This window comes from Gymnodraco acuticeps, unplaced genomic scaffold (assembly GCF_902827175.1).
Source record: "Gymnodraco acuticeps unplaced genomic scaffold, fGymAcu1.1, whole genome shotgun sequence".
NCBI classification, from domain to species: Eukaryota; Metazoa; Chordata; class Actinopteri; order Perciformes; family Bathydraconidae; genus Gymnodraco; species Gymnodraco acuticeps.
The window spans coordinates 1,030,927-1,051,500 of NW_022992095.1; the positions used below are offsets into that span (position 1 = coordinate 1,030,927).

The window sequence follows — 20,574 nt, forward strand, 5'->3', positions numbered from 1 at the left end:
GTATTTATTGTATTGTGAACTTGATTTCACCTCATGCTGTGGTTCTCCTCAATCACATGCACCAAATGTCCAAAGATACCTGAGTTTGGAAACTTTTCTTCAGACTATTTGGATAGCTCAGAGTTACGCATTTGACCCCTCATGTTGATTCTGTGCCAAAACTCAGAATGTATAGACATTAGTAGGGCAATAATCTAAAAGTAATTTGAGGCCTAAATCCAGAAACAACAGTCTGGTTTAAATATCTCACTAATTAAAGCCATGTTTAAAGCGTTTGTGTGCGTTCCAGACACCCTCTCTCACCAGTCATCTTCTTTTCTCACATATGACTCTGGAGCTCAGATGCTTATCGGGGCTCAGAGATATTTAGAGATTCATGACAGGAGGGTCAGCAAAGGGGGTGGATTTGTTATTTCAACCCAGCTAGAGAGCCAGGCTGTGGGGTCATACGCTGGCCAGTGTGGCCTGATTATGATCGTGTCCTGGGGGGTCTTTCCTGCAACCAATGCAGGCTGTTGTTGTTGTTTGGCTCCGTTTGCTGTTCAAGTGTAGCAGCCGCACAGATGAAGGGACGGGGGTGATGAAAAACAGACAACTTGTGGGAGGTATAGAGACTGTGGGTTAAGGGGTTAGTGATGCACAGATGGAGGTAGAGGAGGAAAACATGGTTTCATCTGTTGGGCTAAAATGGCAGCTAACAGGTGTGTGACTCTATGGGGTCACTGAGTCTTTTGGTTTGCATTTATTTTTGTCTTCTCTAGTTCTTTCTCCTAAATATACACATATGTGAGTCTTATTATCCGTCTACTGCTTTATTTATCTAATTCAGTCCGCCTCAGGTTCTCTTCTCACGTCATCTATACGAATGACATTTTGAGACCTATTACATAATAGGTAAATAAAAAAGGTTCATTTCAGACTCACAACCAAGCACAGTAAAATGTATTTTCCGTACAGTATGGTATTCTCTGCAGCACAAATATATGAAAGGACAACAGAAGACAATCATAGTAATGCACTTTCAACTGTAAGCAGCATTTCGGAGGAAATTCAAGTAAAGTTGACTTGACTAAAGTTTGAGCTTTCAAGGGCAAATAGCAAGTCAGATGCCTGATTACTGACAGTATACAAAACATATAACAGCAGCACAGTGTTTTATATAACTGAGAGGGAGGCCTTTCAATGCAAAGGCCCAATGTTTAAATATTCAAAGTCTAAAGCACTGCTCCGTTGGGATTAGCACATTCTGATACATCTCATAAACTGTTGCAGTGACATTTTCAAATGTTCCCAAATGATAACTCTGTTGATCCCCTGACTGTTCCTCTTGTGACTTCCAAGGGGCCAAATGCAAAATTAAAACAAATTGTTTTTTAACTTTTAGCCAAACATCAGACTGGATACATTTTTAGATAAACTAATAAAATGTCTGGCAACCTCACCTTGGCCACAAACAGAGCGTACAGGAGATTTTCCACATTCAGCTTGTGACTTTGAGTTGGCGAGTGAAAAGTTGACATATTTATTGTGAAGGATGCCTTCCTGAAAACCGCCATGAATACAATCACACAGTCAAACCTGCTCTCTGTATGAAGCAGCGGTGGAGGAGACAACTGGAATAAAAGGGGGGAAAGATAAAGAGAAGAAAAGGAAAGAAGAGACTCTTATTTGTATTCTTGTAAACGTATAACACATCTGGATATGACTTTAGGCTGTCTGATCTGGCCTCGTCCAAATGTTTGAGGGATTACTAAGAAAAATCCTTTTATTTAGGAAGCAACACACACACACACACACACACACACACACACACACACACACACACACACACACACACACACACACACACACACACACACACACACACACACACACTGAAGCACAGGTACTCCCTGTCTGAGCACCTGAGCAACGTTAAAGGATTGTGGAAACAGTGAGAGTGCTCTTTAGGGGTCTTGTCAGGCTTTGATCTTTGGTATGTACTGAATGTGGGGGTCAGGGATAATAGATTGGGGGCTGGCAGGGGTGAAGAGACATGAAGAGAGAGGGAGACAGACACGATGGTCACACAGGCCCTGAATCCTGCTGGTAGACTGAGGTGAAATATTTTTTGGCAAATACCTCTCACATCTCGTTTTGACCTGTTTGGAATATTTTCTTGGTGCAGTTTGATTCATCTCTTTAAGGCATTTGGGGAGCTACTAATGACCAAACTTTATCCACAAGGAAAAGTTCAAACTCACTTTTAAATGTTCTTCTTAATTTGTAGATAAAGCTTGCTTTATTGCTTTATTGCTTTATTTGAGACAATTGTTTATTTATTCTGTAGAAGAATTGAAATAGATAAGCAATAAGTTGGGACAGGTTAAGATAATTTCTTAGCTTGGAACTGCGACTATGCTAAGCTAAGCTAACTGACTGCTGGCCATAGCTACATATTTTTTATACAGACATTAAATTGTCTTATCCAACTGTTGGCCAGAAGGTGAATTAGACTTATTCCCAAAATGTCTGACCATTTCATTCTCCTTTCCGAGGACAAAGAGGACCTTTTCTCTCACAACAATGATGTGACATCTGGGTAAAACATTGTTTGAGTCTTCCTCTTTAAAAATCGGAAAAATTATTCCTAGTTTAATACTCTAACTTGATAATTAACTGAACATAATATGCCGTTAAAATAAAAACTACCGTGGACTACTTGCACTCCAATTTCTGGCTCTCTGTTTCTCATCACCTCTCTCTTTCTATCTCCACATCTCTGCTTTAACCTCCTCTCCTCCATCTTTATCTCTTCGCACACCATTCTCCCGGTCGCCCCCTCCAACGGCATCATCCTCCTTTCGTCTGCTGCGAGACTCTGTCCACACCTCAGAGGTCAGAGGTCGCAAGGTTAACTGCCACATACAAACTACGACCCCACAGAGAGTCTTTAAGCCTGTTATCTCCTGCTGCGACTATGCTCGTGTGTGCATATGTTCACTGGGGAGAACTCTAAATGAGATGGCTTGTTTTTCTAAACTATAACAGTCATTCACTGACACAGCAGAATCTGAATGTAAGTGTCACGTCACTTTTTTTACTTTTATATTTGTGCAAAAGAAACATTTTAATAACTTTTAAGCAGCAGATTTTCTCCTGGTGCATTTTCAGCTGCACCTTGCTGAGTCACTGGCAACATACACGGCCTCTGTTTCCACCTCAAAGTTATTGTGCTCCGCTTTGTGATTGACAAGGACAGTTAGTTTCCTGGTGAGCAGGAAAATATTAGCCTACTGCATCTTATATCTGCTTATTTCTACAAGGATTATCAAACGTATTCAATCCATTAAGGCTACATTGATCCACCATTCGTGTGCATAGACCTACTGTTTAGGTACATAAGGACTCCTAAATCAATTTGTGTTATTTGGTATTCCTGCGGCCTATTATTTATATGAGCCTCTTCCGTTTCATTTAAGTGGATCAGATCCAAACAAAGGTCAACAAAGCTCTTTGTTGCCTACTGCCTATTCTGAGACAAGAGACCTGAGTTTGGGATGTCATTCGCCAGCTGCGTCACCCTCTTCTTTTCCATTAACCCCCTCCTCCGGCGCTCTGTGTTTGGTTTAGGGGATATAAATCTCCTCGGCTGGCCTCCACAGAGTGATTTAGGAGACAGCGGGTTGTCTCCCTCGTGGAGCCGCTGAGTAAAGAACAGCAGCCAATAGTTAAATCAGAGAGAGGAACATAGGGGAAAATAAGAAACATAGATAAATTCAGGATAAAAGTGATAGCAGAAAGAGTGAAGTCAGTGAAAAGATCAAGGCTAAGGAGATAATCTAATCTTTCCTCCAGTGCTGATCCTGAAAATGTAGGTCATTCTCATTGTTGACAATCCGATAGGAAGGATTTCAAGTTTATCCGAGGGCTTTATTGAACACAGTTGACTGACTAATTCGACTTTGGAGTATTCTTTGTCAATAAGGAGCTCAAAAAGAAAGTTTCTCACATAGAGTTAACTATAAGGCAGATCTGACCAGTGATTTTAAGTTTGTGAAAGTTTAACGGCACCCAAGCTTTCCTGTCTTGGAAAGATCTTTTGCTGAGTAAGAATTGTGGTGCAGTGCGTTTAAAGTTTATGTCAGTTTTGGAAAGGCTGGTCCACATTTTCGAGTCTTCAATGTAAACAAAACAGAAACGATGACCAAATAAATGCAGATATATCGGACTTGAACAGAAGACACTGTGAAACCTGTGTCTTTTGACTTTCCTACTCTACAACTGAAGATGTAAATAAGGGTCAGAAATATTTCATCTTTAAAAAAAAACCTAACCCTTACGTTATTTCCTAAAACAGCTTTTGAAGTGATTTGTTGACAAAAAGAGATACCACCAGCCTTAAAGGGGACCTACCTGTCTTTTATACATAAAATATGTGTCCCCGGTGTGTCGGAACTCACGCAGCGTCAGAAAATAAAACCCTCTCTCTTTTCCTCCGTACCCAAATCTCTAAAAACGGGGGTACAACGGAGCTGATCCAGATTTGCGTCCGATATGACGTAATATCGGAAATGTGGACCCACGGCCTCATCAGAAAGTTGCTATCAGAAACAATGGCAATGCCCGACTGTTTTGGATGTAATATGGTCGGTGTTTACATTAGCATCGCTAACACTCAGAGCTAACCTGTACTGGAAAGCATGTGTGTGAAAAAGCAGGAAATAAAAAGGAACTCACCTTGTGGTATAACCGGCAAGAGAGAAAGCCTTTGAGCTCGATAATGTTTCAGAAATAATCCTTGATAATCCATGATATGGTGTTTCATCACCGCAGTATTTAGTTTAGACAGTAGCTGCCGGGTCCTGATTGAGCTCAGCCCCCTCCTTTTTTCTTTTTTATCAATCTTTTTATTTTTTTAAAGCTTTATACCCAATATCAGCACTTTTGAAACAGGAAGTGAAATAGAGGGATATGAGGCATGGCTAGAATGGGTGATCTGTTTGGTATTTTGAGCAAAACACTTCATAGACAGGTTTTTTATATTTTTTTAAATATCTGATACCTATGCTATTGCCTAAAAATAGCATGATAGGTGACCTTTAATGTTTAAAGTTTGAATCAGTGATTTGTGGTTCAACTGTTTTAAAGTGTATTTCCTTGTCCAGGTTAACTTTACCTGTCTGCCACTCACTGTAATTACCTGTTTAAACAATTGGATTTAAATTGGATTTAACAAACAATGGTTATTTATAAGTCTGAATAGTGGCTCAGCAATTAGTGTAAGTGCCACACAGGTCTGCTGGGAGACAGATAGATGTGCCTAAAAGGTGTTCAAACACAGAAGGGAAAAGGTTCAGAAAGGGAACAAGGGAGATACAATTGTTCTTTCTTTAGCGTATAAATCAAAATGAGACCAAGAACCAATGAAAAGGGTTGAAATGGTTAATAAGAGAGGATGGACATGTAAAAAGACTACAGTGCCTTCTGTTCATTCAATACATATATAATATAATGCAGCAAGATTGAAAAATGACATATTTTCGTGATTAAGGATGAGTCTTCTCAAGTGTATTTTCCCCAGTAAGATACATTAAATCAGATCACATTACACAGAAAACCAGACAGAAAACAAATTATTTTTCCCTGCTTTTGTTTTGTTTAGCGGATGTTTTGTTTTGTGACCAGCAGGTCTAAGTCTGTCTTTGTGGCAGACCATGTTGACCAGACAGACATTAAAAAATGCACAACTGGCAGCGAAGCTTCAACATTTTCTTTCTGGGAACTCCCAAAGGAATTCAAGGCATTTCAGGCGACGCAGTACCTTTCAGATTTTGGGTCAGATCAGTTCACTGGGATGATAATCACGGCCTTCACTCTCAATCATTTCTATATGTGTGGGTTACCAGATCCTCCCTATGAGGAAAATCCTCCTTCTTTACCCGGTTACATAAGAATTTCAAGTATTCACAGGCCGATTTATATTGAAAATTTTAGTCAATCTATTCTAGACAATATATAATCTTTTTTTTCCCCAAGCTCTGTTTTTGTAATTTTTTACTTTGAAATATAGGTTAGATGAATCACTTTGAGTCCTCCTGACGGTGCTGATTGTTGTCATAATCATTGTCTATATAATCCATAATACTATATGTCAACACTTGCATGTAGATAAAATGGTGTCAAATACCATGCAGCATATTCAGACATATTGCCTTTCGTATTCTTAGCCTTCTTCATCCTTGTCAAAACCTTACCTTACATTACCCACAGTGCACTTTTTCCATTGACAGGTTTAGAGATTTAGATGTGTTTGGATCAGCTTAAAATATCCTGACAACTGAGGAGCAGGCCACTGAAGCCTTTTACCCTCAATTATTAAAGTCCCACCAGCTTTCTGTAACTTTAAAACTCATAGTCTTTTGCCGCAAGTGACATCATTTGAGGCAATTTATTGGACTTTACACTTCCAATATGGACACAGTTCCCAGGGTACTGGGTTGGGTTTCCTGGTCTATATTATGACCCAGGAGGCTCATTCATCCTGATCCGGAAACACACTCTGCCATTGCTCTTGAAGAATTCTTCCTGAGTCCAACACTGAGAAAGTAGAAGCAGCATTCTGACGCCCAGAGGAAGGAGTGGCATTTGACAGGGTCAGAGGGGTAAGGTAACTTAAGGACAGAAGTGGTCAAAGGGTGTCTATTTAGAGGAGTTAGGGCAGTTTCAGGTGTTAAGGAGGGATTTGTGGAATTTTTGGAGAAGATGACAAGGAATGTTAGGAATGCCGCTCACGAGGTGGACCAGGAGGGCGGGACCATGCAGGTCTGGAGGTCAGCTGATGGCTCTCACACCCAAATCTGATCGAGGTCCTGATGGCTTTAAAAGGACAGAATTGACAGCACCGTGCTCCTCTATGTGGGAGAATTTAACCAACGATCATTTTATGTGTGTGAGAAGATGTGACGGTGTTAAGGCTTCCAACATACGTTATTGTTGTTGTCTGGCTTCAATTATGTTACTAAAGAATTAGGGCCCTGTTTAACAAAAGCTAGTATTGCTTACATACAGATTGCAAAAAGTTGCATCATCATGGTTCACAAATGAATCGCTGGCTGCAAGTTGCACACAGTGCAACGAGACTCTGCAACTACAGTGTTTGTTTTGATTAGTAAAATGTGTCAAGATTGAAAGGAGGCGAAGTGATCTCATCTTGTAAATTACAGCTTGCATGTTACGATTTCTGTTTGCTTGGTTTGAGCACATGGAAGCAAGCAAACAGGCGTAAAGGGCGTGGTTGTATTATGTTTTTGCAGTATATTTGCTATATGATTTCTAAGTGCATCTGCAATCAATTATGACCACAATATTATCCATACCACCTCATCAGATTGTTGGAAATAAAATGGAGCATCTGTCAAAAAAAGGATTCACAAAACAGTCTCTGTACGAAAAATATTTCAGGGAATTTCCTTAATCATACTTGAAAATGTGTCTTAATCATTTGGACTGAAATGGGAACATATTTCCACTTTACAAACTAATCTAAAGTGATAGTCTTTTTTTGCCTGTTTGCCAGACCACAGTCACATTGAACCTTTGTTACAACACCATGTAGGACAGCCTTTAGCTCTCACTTTCTTTTTCTCATCTTTTTTGTAAGACCCTCCCAAGCAGAGTGTCTCCTCAGTGGTGTCATTTTTCAGGGCTTTCCTGGAGGAGTTTATGCTGATGGGAGTGGAGCCTGAGTTGTCCATTAGTTAGATTAGCAGCTCTGTGGGGAGGCTCTGGTTCCCTCTCCCCTGGCCGGGACAGACAAAGCTCTGCTCTGCCTGCCATTGTACGGCTGTCAGTCGGATCTGGTCAATACCAGAAAAAACTCTGTCAGGAACCAGATCCTCTGATAAGAAGCTGTGAGCCAGACTGTGTGTTAACAAGTAAATTACACACAGTCCATAACGGCTTCAAAACTTTCATTTTTGCGGGTATATTAGATTAGTTTGATGTGGGATTTCTGCGTGGGTCTTTTTCACAAAATACATACTTCAATTAGGGGACTTATCCCATGTCTGTCTCTTATCTTTCTGTCGTTTAATCATGCATTTGACTACCTTCTATTAAAATAGTTCAAGATGTGTATCATAGTGTCACCATATAAGGATCTAATAGCATCCTGGGTCAATGATCATAAAACATAATGGATCAGTTGGGAGAATGGAAAATATTTGGTGGTTGGCAATCTTTGAAAACTTTTATAGAGTGTATGTATTGTGGTGAGTGTCAATTTGCTGCTGTTCGATATGATAGATTAGATTAAACTTTATTGTCATTTCAGAATACATTATAAGTAGAGTTATACAGATACTACATTCAAAGGTTTTATTGTCATATGCACTTAAGATACAGTGTAGAAATGGCAATGAAAATCTTATGACCCGAGCTCCTCCAACGATGCAACATGTATAATAAAATACAAATTATACTATAATAGGCCGTTTGTGATCTCACCATAAGTGCAAAAAGCATTACAGTTATTGTACAGAACAATGTCAATCAACATATTTGCCATTTTAATGCTGTAGTGAAGGCTTTGGTGCTTTTTAAGTAAAAAATATATTTTTTTAAATAGCCTTATTAACTTTATTGTAAAGAATAGATAAGTGGTACCAATGTTAAAAGATGAATACTTTTTTTTTTTTTCATGATGTCAAACTATCCCTCCAGAGGAAAAACCTAATCACCGATGTGGCTTAAAGTATGTACACTAATGAAAAAGAATTATGTTTTTATTACAATTCTTCTCTTTGTCTTTTTCAGCCTCTGGCGAAAAATGGACAAATCTCCAGCATGACGAGTCTGAATGGTCACTCGGAGGACAACACCCTGGGAGAAGGTGTGTTTTCTGTGTGTGCGTATGTCCCGTCAACAATGTGTATTTACAGTGTGTGACTTTGGGTAATGTTCTTGCGGTCGGTGGGATAAGAAGCGGCGATGTTTGTATTTGTTTGTGTCTGGGATTTTGTACTGTTTCTTCAGCAGTGGCCAAAGGTAAGCTTGTTTGTGTGGGGTCAGTTTTCCCTCTGCAGATGTCTTCGTGGCTGATTTACTTGATCCTTTAATAATCCTTTTGTCAACACATGGGGGACACCTTTTCTCATAGGAGCCACACACACTACAACACACCCAAATACTGTTCTCTATCCTGTGTATTCCTTTAACCATTCAAATGGAAAACGAATGGACGTAAATGTACACTCTCATGCATACCGCCATTTTATATCCTTTTTGTACTCGATGAACATTCGGTTTGTTAGTGGTTTAAAAAAAAATCACTTAACATTTGGCCAAAAATAATCTTCCACTACCTTTCAAATAGTTTTTTAAATAGGTATTTCTTCTACTAAAAGCTAATGAACACAAAAGAATGTTTTCTCACAGTTTATTGGCAATTTAAAGATGTTAGCATTTAGAGGGTCTCTGAAGGGCACAATGCACATTTTAAAGTCAGTAATCTGAGATAATCATTAACTAGTAATAACCTGGGCCAAATAGATTTCTGCCACCTTAATATGTGCACCAACCTGCTCTGTCCATCTCCTGCAGCCCCTCCTCTCACCAGAGCTGCGTTTGTTTATTTTCTTTGCCATGTCTATCGTGTCTCCCTCAATCTGGGTGGGCTGCAGGGGCCTGTACTCCCACCCTAAATATTTAGCAGGCCGTGACCCGGGCCCCGCACAATGCAACCTGCGCACTTCATAATATGTTATGGCCCAGGGGAAAGGGTAACCCTATACTACTTAAAACACAGAGATATGTCACATACCACTCTGTCAAATGACCTATTTAATAAGCTATTTAATGAAGCGATTCTGTCCGTTTATAGAGTAACCCAATACCCTCTTCAGAGCAGAGATACAGAGTGTATCAGTTGATGTGGCAAGTAGAATGAAGGGGAGTATTTGGGTTTTGAAATGGTCTCTTTGGTCATGTACAGTAAGTTAATTAGTAACGTGGAAAGATGTAGGACAGAAAAGAGGGGAGTCACATATTTGCCATGTCTCCAATTCTTAGATCTTGTGCACTCATGCATACACAAATAGAAGCTGCAGACCATTGGCTTTGATGCACCCAAAGGTTATTACAATGAAAACCTTTTGAACACAAAAAGCAAAACATGTAACTTTTCGTTCACACACACTTTTTCTGAGCTGATATTCTACAAGAGATCAGTCTTACTCGTGTGAAATGCTGTTGTTTATATTGAACCAAACAGTCAATCTATTCCTACCAAAATATAACCTTGTTTCGTCTGATATGGGTTACTGTTGCAGAACTGTAATGAGTTCATCCAATTATTAATTTCAGCCCAGATTGAATGATTAGAACGATAACCTTCCTGTGGCCCTCTGTGCACTCATTGCGCGTTACCAACATCTTTCACAAGCTGCGATGATACTTTTAGAGGAGTGGCTTTGAAAAGCATGGCCTGAAAGTACTGGTTTCAGTGTTGCAAATATACTTTTAGAGGAGTGGCTTTGAAAAGCATGGCCTGAAAGTACTGGTTTCAGTGTTGCAAATATGCCACATTTCCCATCAGTGATACTTACCCATGAGCAACAGGATGCTAATAAGTGGAACCTGTAAATCTAACCTGACCTACCAGTGAACCAGCCAGCTGACTAATACTGTCCTCGGAGAAACTGTTTCTCTCACCAATCGGGACTAAAAAAACGGGAGACAAACAACAGAAAACGTTGTGAAAGACTTTCAAGGCTACAGATTGAAGAAGAGCAGAGGGGAGTGAAAGGAAGGGAGTCGCTATGTAGGAAAAGTGAAAAGATACAGGAGTGGAAGTTATGGAGGGGTTTCACATCCAATCACGTCTGTACCTCTTGTGAAGCCTGATAAAGACAGCAGTGCATTATGGGAGACAGGAAGAGAAGAGGACTCTCTCTGATAACAACGTAAAACAACATAAGACAGGCGGCAGATCAAAATGCTGATGCATGAGCAACAACACACACCCATAAACACACGCACGCATAAAAACACACATCTCTCTCTATCAGGTACACCAGAGTGTTTACAGTTTAGGGAGCAGCCCGGTGAACCAACAAACACATCACACATCAATCTGGATAACATGACGACGGACAGTGTTGTTTAATGTATTGTAGCGAATGAAGACAACAAAAACCCAATAACTCTTAGTTCTGTGATATTTTTTTATTTTTTGATATCTGGGAATTCAAAGGCACTGGAAAAACTCCAATAAAAAGAGAAGTAAATGAGTCCTCATTGAATGTTGAATTAACAGTAAACATGTATTTAAAATGGTATCAAAGTACAAGGATGGTGTGTGTGGTTGCATCATCCAGCATTCCCGTCAGTAGTGGACCTTTTTGTGAAAACAAACTCTTAATCTTCTGCCTGCCTGTTTTGAATAAAAACGACTTACAAACGGGCTAAGATGCTGTTGAAAATCTTTCTTAAAGACATTTTCAACTCTCTTTGTTTACCAGCTGGGCTGAGAAAGCCCAGGCCGAATGACTGAGGTTTAGGAATGTTGAGTTTGCACCAAGTTTTCACACAAAAGGAACTAAGTACATATTACATGGCAGTAGAGCTTTTTAGATAACGTTTTTTTCAATAGAAAGCAAAGAGCTAGAGCCAGGAGGAGTACAAATAGATAAGGATAAAGAGAGAAAGACAGTAACTCACATCCATGAATGATGTCAGACTGTAACGAAGTGCATCATTCCTACTAATTGAGTCAAAATGAGACCTTAGCTCTCTCCGACTACAACCAAAGATGTCTTTGTGTGTACAGCAGTAAATCATGTGTTTTTAAAGAAATCATGCTGTACCATTCACATATTAATCACATTAGTCACAGTAAGATGTGTTGTGTGTCCGTGTAGAGATGCATACTCCGGCCTGCATGTGTGTTTGGGTTGCTAGTTTAAGGGGTGCTGGCCCAAAGACTGACATCATGGCTGACGTAATTCACTGGCCGATGCGTTGACGGTCCCTCCCAGATGGTTTACAGGCTCCAAGAGAGGACTGAGGAAGTTTCTTGAAAGCTTGGAGGGAGAGAGAATGCTGACAGCTTGTGTTTATTTGTAGGAATGCTGGAAATCAAATCCTACATGTCTGTTTGTTTCATCTTACTCACCGGACCTGATGGTTGCTCTCCACTACATTTAATTAGTTCATTGAATCCATTCATTAAAGTTTGTGTACAAATTAATTTCAGATACTTTTAAGTTGTTTGGCCAAAAGAGAAACTGAGAACATCTGTCACTCATTTTACTTGAACAATTAATCAAACACAGTTGATTTGACAGAAAACACGTGCTTTTATGGATTTGTCCAAGTACTCCAGGTCCAGGGTGGGTTTTGCAATTTTTCTTTGTCATATTGTTGAAAATTCCTTTAGGTTTTTCAGCTGTTTCTCGGAACAGAAAAACTGAGCAACTGGAAATCACTTTAGGATATGGGAGCCTGTGATCGGCAGCTTTATGAATGTTATAGACTTAACTAAATGTTTTCATCGCAGACATATTAATCAATAATGAAAGCAAGGAGAAGTTGCCATCCACTTGAATGTGTCATATTATACTACAAACTGCAGCAATCCAAGTGTGTCAAGAAGTCCGACTATTACCAGGGGTGTTATGAACTGTCAGGAATGATTCACCAGTCCCGGTCTCTGCTACAGTTTTATGTCTTTTTGGTTGCAGGTGTTAACTTTTACGAGGCGAACAAACTGCAGTCTCTGCTCACTGTAATGCGGCTTTCACACCAGCGCTTTTCCCTTTCTAGCTCCGAGCGGGAGCTTTTCTGGTTCAGCTCCGGTTTCCCTTTTCTGCTCCCGCTCTGTTCACACCGCCCAGCACCCGACTGGTGCTGCCGCTGCTGCGTCATGACGTCACCGTTTACATCGCTGATTTGCTCCCCAACGCCATTACGGCGCTCACAACAACGGGGAACTGCGTCGGGTCGATGATCGTGTTGCTTTTAATCACACGAAGCCAGAATAAATTGAATAACGACTTCTCCAACCTTATACTTTGCTCCAGAGTGCCGTGGTTCATTGTTTATTAATGTGTTTCTGCAGCATTTACCGACCGCTGCAGTGTTGGCTGCTCTTCCACGGGAGTTTATTCTCCCGTTAGCTCCCGGTTAGCTCACACTGCAGCGGCCGCTCTAAAGTATTCACTGTCCGACTCACACAAGCAGCTGATACATATCCCCAGTTCCCCTTGGCCTAAGTGAATGTGTGTCATTCTGAATTGACGCTGTTTGGTATCACAACGCTGTTATGAAAGTTTCTCTGGTATAAAATGGGTGATGTTAGCATAGCAACCGAAGCTAAACTGACTACTTGCTATTGCTATCCTATTGTGGCATAAACTGTTTTCTACAGGCACATTTTACTGGCGTATTTTTATTATGATTCTACTTGTGATAGTCAGACACGACAACCTGTGCAGCCCATGTATTGATTCCATCCGATAGCTGCTACAATACAAAACAACACGTCTGCCTCTCTCCACAATGATCAATAACAGTGAACGGATGGTCAAAGAAAGGTACAAATAAACAGAATCACACGAAGCCTGGTTAGTGTTGCCTGACTTTATAAAGTGTGTTTATAAGCACTACTGCTTGTAGGCAGGCATGACAGTCGACCCATGTTCAGGGGAGGTGGGTTTAGTTTCCTGCACGCCTCGACGTAAGAGAGACGTAAGCGATGCCACCTCTTAGCTCCGAAGCTCTTGCCTCTAGACCGACAATTTTTTGGAGCTGAAAGTGAACCGGATTCCGGAGCTAAGAGCCGGCGCCGCTGTGGTGTGAACAGGAAAAACTGGCGCTTTTCAGGCTCCATCCTTGAGCCGGAGCTGAAAAAGCGCTGGTGTGAAAGGGGCATAAGTGTGCGTGCGTGCGTGCGTGTGGTTATGATTTAATTCCAGGGTGGACTCACTTAGACTCGGCTTGGGGGAAATCATAGTGGTGCCAGAACGTGCATCATGACTGTGGAAGGGACCTCTCCCTTCACTTAAGCTCTGTCTGATCTCTGCCAATAAGGCTGTACAGTCATCTTAACACATATCTTAACACAATCCAGCCGCCAGATTGTTCCTGTTAGATTTTTGCCCGTATTCCTTTTACATTCCAGCTGACAATACTCATTACAGATTTTATTAAAAATGTTCGTGTGCGTCTTTTTCTACTGTACTCGCACAACTGGGAGGAATTATTTTGTTCTTGGTTTGTATTTGCGCAGATGCTGATCCATCAACTGGCTGCAAGACGTCAGAATGATTTCTTCCCCTCAGAGAAAGGAAGTGATCCCAGAGGAAAGGGTTAGGGAGGCACAGTTTTTAGATTGGAGTGCCTAAAAGGCCCCCACAATCCCTCAAGATCCATCATTGTCCTGTCACTAGTTCAATTATGTTCATCAGTGCAGCATGTTTTATTCAGTTATTTGTTATGAAGTGGGTACTTTACTGCAGGGCAAGAGAGGATAGGAGAACTCTATTAGAAAGCTGTTAGTCATCACTTAGTCAGCCTTTAAAATGATCAGACCGAAAGTTATTTTTCCTCCTGATCCAAACAAAGTGCAGCTCTAAGGTTTGCAAATAACAGAAGCAACCTAAATGAAGCTTGAGTAACTTCTGATAGGTCACAATATCGGCTCTAACCAGAGAAGATTAACCTCCACAGCCAATTACTCAATTTGCTATTGGTTGGTCTCTCTACGGACTTAACACCCAGCTTCCTTCGACTTCTTAAGCGTTTGTCATGGTTTAACTGTTGTCATGGTTTAACTTGGATTTTGGATTAGGTTCAACTGTTCTAACCGGACAGGCGGACACCATGCGCATAACAGCCAGTTATTGCTGATCTATTGGAGTAGGTGTGTGTATGGTGCCCTTCTCCACTATAGTTACAGCAGTGAGATTTGTCCCAGCAGCTAGTCTTCTTAGCTTTGTGAAGTCCAATAAATAAAAACAACTCACAAAATGACTTAAAGAAAATAATCCTACACCTATATTTCGCTGAGTTGCAGCTCATAATTGCACTTCAGATGCAGACCATTAAATTAGCCAAAAAAAGTTACCGCACCAAAACAACAACTTGCTAACATATTTGTCCAACCCCCCATCATTAGTTTGATCAGCATATCATATTATCAAAGAACCAAATTGCACAGCTCGGATTTGCTGTATCAAGACAAACTAGCAGCTCTGTGAGGAGATACTTGGACACATCGTGCTTTGAGTTAAACGCTGACTCTGCATGCTAATATATTTAGCAGGGAGTGCAGCCCAACCAAATCATTTCAAGCAAACTTGAGCTTTAGGACTTTTAGGAGTAGTGTCCCAGGTAAAGAGGGCCTACAATTCAGTAATAAGGTCAAACTCATGGTAGACTCCCATCAGGGCTCTCAGACCCCCCCCCCGGACCCTCTCGTCTCCGCAGGCACTGCTCTCTCATCTTTCTCGGCATCAGGGAACCTAATCCCCCTCCTCAACCCGTAACCTCCCCCAGGCACATGGAGGACTGAGAGAATGGACCAGGAATGTGACTGACCCCTCCTTCTCCTCCTTCTCCTCCTTCTCCTCCTTCTTTAATAGAGTTATGGCCTCTGCTACACTACAGCAATTATCCATATGCCATAATAATTCCGTTTTACCTTGCAATTAATGATACAAAATCTTCTTTAAATATGTTCCAGGAACGTGACAGTGAGTTTTTCCACTTGTCTCCAATGCTAGAATTAAGTGTAATCCTCTTGGTGCTGGATATGTGATACGTCAGCGATCTTCCTCCGCCCTGCCTTCAGTTACCCACATTTGTTTCAAGAAAAGTCTCAAAAGAAGTATAACTGTTGTGTCAACAAGTGCAATTAATCACTCCATCGAGTTATGACAGTTGCGAGAATTTTTTTATTTCAACACTCAGTTGGGATCAGTTTACTTGTAAAGATGTCTTTGGGTAGTTTTAAGTGTAGATGAAGAACACATGAATGGATTGCTGCCAAATCCCAATATCAAGCAGACACTGAGGTAAGGAAAAGGAACTAAAAGCCAAGAAGAGCATGAAGGTTACGAGCAATTGTTTTCATGAAGTACAGCTGGGTAGGGAGTGGGAACCCTCTTCTTTGGCTCAAAAACAAGATGAGCCACTTTTTGAGTTGAACTAATGCATTTTACCAGCCTGTCTCCACATATACACAATCATTTGACATTTCTGTGGATCTTGTTGAACGAGCAAGTCGACAAGCTGATGAGTCCTTTTCACTCAACTTTCACACTCGTTTGTAAATGTTGTCTATTTCCATGACCTTTTCAAACTTTGGGAGGGGCGTCTTTAGATCGACCCTTCCCTATTTTTCACAATACTGTCTACTGGCAGACAAGACGATGCATAACAACAACTGGAATGCCAAATTGCTGGGGCAGATATTCCAGGAATGCAAATATAACAGATGGTGAAACTGGGTAAACATACCTCTCTGGAAGAAATGTTGCTCTTCACCGAATTTAAAATAACAGTGCTGCTTATAGGACTTGAAAATGAGTGTTAGGATGACCAATAGTAACAGAAGCACACATTCTTGATCTGAAATTGTTTCCTGTTGCGTGCAAGATATGATTGATTTTATCGAAGCTATACCTTCTGTCTCAATGCTGATTGCTGTAAACATGTTCTCCATTGTTTTACAGCAACATTTTTCAGAAGAAACTGTTACAAAACATGCACATTTTGGATTTCACATCTTCAATCTTAATCTCATTACGCTACATCATGTTATGGACAGACACAATGTCAGCAAGAAAAGGCGGAAAGGTTGTTGGACGGACTGCTGAGTACAGAATGAAGTGTATTTCGAGGAAACAGGCGAAAGGAAGAGGAAACAGTGATGTCAAGAAATGACTGCGTTTCCTGTTCGACATTCTTTATCCATCCCTCCGGCCCACACACAAACCAGGAGGAGGGGTGTGATGGGGTCTCAAAGGGTTAGAAGAGACAGAGGGGAAAGTTGTGGATAAGGATTAAAGAGGACTGGGGTGTGGATTCGGGAGATAAAAACAAAGGTGTGAAGGGAGCAATACTGAATAAAAATGGAGAAGAAAGGAGACGTACTGAATGAAAAATCTCTCTGATCTCGGGCAGTTTCACACACACTCATAGCCCTCGTTTCCCTTTCTTCCAATTATTTCAACATCATCCTATCCAGTTCTTGGAAGAGTAGGAGGGCTTTTATTCTGCGCTGTCCGGTGATGTCATTCATTCTTTAACAGGCAACAAAAACCTGCTCCGCCCGGCACCCCAACCCCCCACCCAACAGACCATTGAAAACCCCTCCTCAAACATTCCTGAATTCAGGCACGTTTTCTGATTTATCGAGATATTTTGGGCGTCACCCCCCCAGGCCTGGTCCTGTGTTATCCTGATTTAAATGCGGTTTAATACAGAATACACTCCAGTTTATTTAGTGGTGTGATAGAAACCTATTAGAATGAAATTAGCTTTTTATCTACCTACCTAAAACAGAAGATGGCAAAATTCATAGAGTCCAGCTTGTCAGACATCAATATGTAATTGTTAAATTGATATCTTTGGGCCATGAAATGTTGACTAGACTAAGCTAAAGTTAAAAATGGCTGTGGGTATGTGTCCGGCTGCAGATTAGTTTGGCAGGACAGATCAAGATCGTATGGTTCAAGTGGTTATTAAATTAGCCCTGAGATAAAAGAGGGAGAACTGAGGAGAACAACATTTATGTGAATGTACTGTATTGGTGGTTTATATCTCATATTTCTAACTTCATAATAATAAAGGAGTATTCATTCAGTACAAACATGTGGTTCTTTAATATGTTTAAAGAGTTTATGGATAATAAAGTTGGCATCAGTGAAATCTGTCCAAGGCAACTTATAGAAACATTAGTCAGCAGGATGAAGTCGAAGCTGGGTAATATGCTCATAGGATTTGTTGATTATAAAGCTTCTCCAAAATGGCCAGCCTTGTCATGATGAAGCGCATGAATTCCTCACGACAGTTTTTTTCCATACAGCTCAGCCTAGCCTGAAGCTGTGCCTAAATACAAATATGTCAGTATGTATGGAAGTCTAGGAATGTGACTGGTGTGAGTCATATGAAGGAAGTTGGGAGGGGGAAAGGAAGATGTGTGCTCCCCGAACAGAGGTACTCTCATTATGCTTTCAATTCCCGATTCTGACTCGCTGTCCACTCGGCATAACATAAAGTCATAGTGGTCATTATACTACTGATAGTGAAATATCGACCAGATGAGTCACTGCAATAGCAGAAAGCTTCGCTGGTGTGTCAGAATACATTCTTGGTAAATTACTGTGATCCATTGAAAGGGTTTTGGATGTTAAACCCATAGGATTCCACTCCTAACTTGCTGCTACCTATTAATTCATGGAGGAATTGAATTATATACTTAGACCTGAATCATGTAACTTAGTTACTAGGGCTAGACAAAAGAGCAGAATGAACAACCTTTTGCCTTTGAAAAAGAAAAGCTAAACATGTTATGAAGATTCATTTTATCAACCTCTAACTTTCTCCTGAAAATATAAAAGACCTCTGGCTGTTATCTTTCTTCCCCCCCCCCCCCCCCTTTTTTTTCTCACTTCTCCCAGCTGTAATAAAAAACATGAAGTCTTCCGGTAATGGGCATTGATCTCTGAATTTAATTTAACAGGTCTGAAGAAACGCTCAGAAAGATGTTTCTGATAAAAGAGAAAATACAATTATTTGTTTTGTTAACATTTTTTCCCAGAGCTTTTCTTTCTTGTTTTGGCCTAATTTGATTTAAGTCCGTTTAGTTTGAGACTTTCTCGAAAAAATAACACTTTACCGATTGTACTCACGTTTTCCTATTGTTTTCAAAGAGACTGCTGACACTTCTTTAATCTAGCACATTGTGCTGTTTCTAGCATTATTATTGGATCCATGCTTTTTATCAATACTTTTTCTGCAGTATGAGTGCACATTTGAAAGCAGTCAGACTTTGGTTGAGGTGGGCTTTCAGACGATACTTGATTACTGCTGTTATCACCCATTTGGGAGTCTTCTGGATGGAATTCACACATTCCTCTGGGACAATGCTGATGTGTGACAGATCTGATTATGCTGGTATTTACCTGAGGATTTATCTGCATTCCTTTTAGTCTCCCCCCCCCCCCTAGACAAAAGCTGAATTAAATGTGTCTGTATTGGCGTAATTGAGAGGGGCCTATTAACATTCACAGGGGGCAGGCAGCAACTCAATGGCACTCCCGTTCATGTTAGTTTTAGGTTTAAGCTCACAGTATGAACTTTGCCTCAGAAACAGTGATCTGTTGGGGAGTTTGGGGGCTGTGTTGTTAATCTATTGAACTTTAAAGAATTGAGATTGGGAATTCAAAAATGACCTTAAAAAAATCCGGAAATGCTGAATGAAAAATCCCAATTTCCAAAGTAAAGTCCTGGAATTCACTCTGGTTTACCTCTGTCAACATTCCTCCACACCACTAGTGACATGAGCCATGAGATACGGGGGAGAGTGTGTTGCCTCCTTGTAAAAGGGGGGAGTTGAGTGGGGGGGGAGAATGTGTGGCGTGTGCTTAAGACTATTTTTCAGTTTTTAATGTGTGAGTTACTGCATTTTGAGGACACAGAAGGGTATTAAGGCCATAGAAGGTGACTGAACCCCCCCCCCCACCCACCCTTTATTACCAAATAAACAATGCATGAGGAATTAAAGGAGTGGGAGGGGGGGGTTATATGTAGTTTACAACTGTACAATAGTTACTGGGGTTTTTTGTTTAGGGATGAGTGCCAAATGCTTCCTTGAAAGATCACATGATGAGCTCCAGTCATCCCGGCTGGACGTTGGAAGTCTGAGGGAGGATGAGTGGTGAAAAAGGAGGGGGAGGGATAGGGGGAGCACATAGAGGAAGGGGGGCTCATTCAGAACAGCTGAAGAAAGGAGAGGGAGGTGGCAGGAAGAGGGAGGGAGGGGTGGTCCTAACATGACATGTGTGTCAGTCTGTTAAAATGTGTGTAGAGCCCTCTCTTCTGTTCATACTGGCTGAGAAGAGCTGGGAGGGAGAGACACAACTTCTGTTTACCAGAGAGGACGGAGCCAACAAGCAAATCTTATTTTACTGAGTGAGCACAGAAGTAAAGGAAAACTTAATTACTTTATACGCTTTTCCAAAATATACTTTTATCCCCTTGTTTTTTTTATTAACTTTTTTGAAGAAAGACATTTTGGATTTTTACAAATGCTGGGAACAATAACTTTAACAGGTAAGATCATTTACTTTATTTGAGGGTTTTGTTTTGTACTCTTCTCAAAGATGTGGCTGTTTTACTGTGAGGTACTAATGTGATATGTTAAAAAGCATTTTTGAGGATTTGTCTAAAACCCAAAGTAGGGGTTTCTCCTTAGATAGCTGAAGGCATTGTTGTCCTGAGGGTGTGGTTAGTTAGCATTGTGGTTCGTAGATGTCTCGGCTTTGTGGGTGATGGCTTTGCTTTGGTTTCTGCAGAGCCTCATCATGT

The 20,574-nt window shown here is 40.7% G+C and overlaps 1 protein-coding gene across 2 annotated transcripts in view; it reads left to right on the forward strand.

Annotated features, from left to right (window-relative positions):
- Nucleotides 1-20,574, forward strand: part of akap12b (A kinase (PRKA) anchor protein 12b) — a 45,508-nt gene that overhangs the window by 15,036 nt on the left and 9,898 nt on the right. Inside the window, exon 2 of one of the 2 annotated variants that reach the window (XM_034202770.1) lies at nucleotides 8,797-8,872. In XM_034202770.1, the coding sequence (XP_034058661.1) occupies nucleotides 8,797-8,872 (76 nt within the window). Of the gene's footprint in view, nucleotides 1-8,796; nucleotides 8,873-20,013; nucleotides 20,320-20,574 lie in introns of those variants that run through there. The other variant, XM_034202771.1, reaches the window with a different exon arrangement.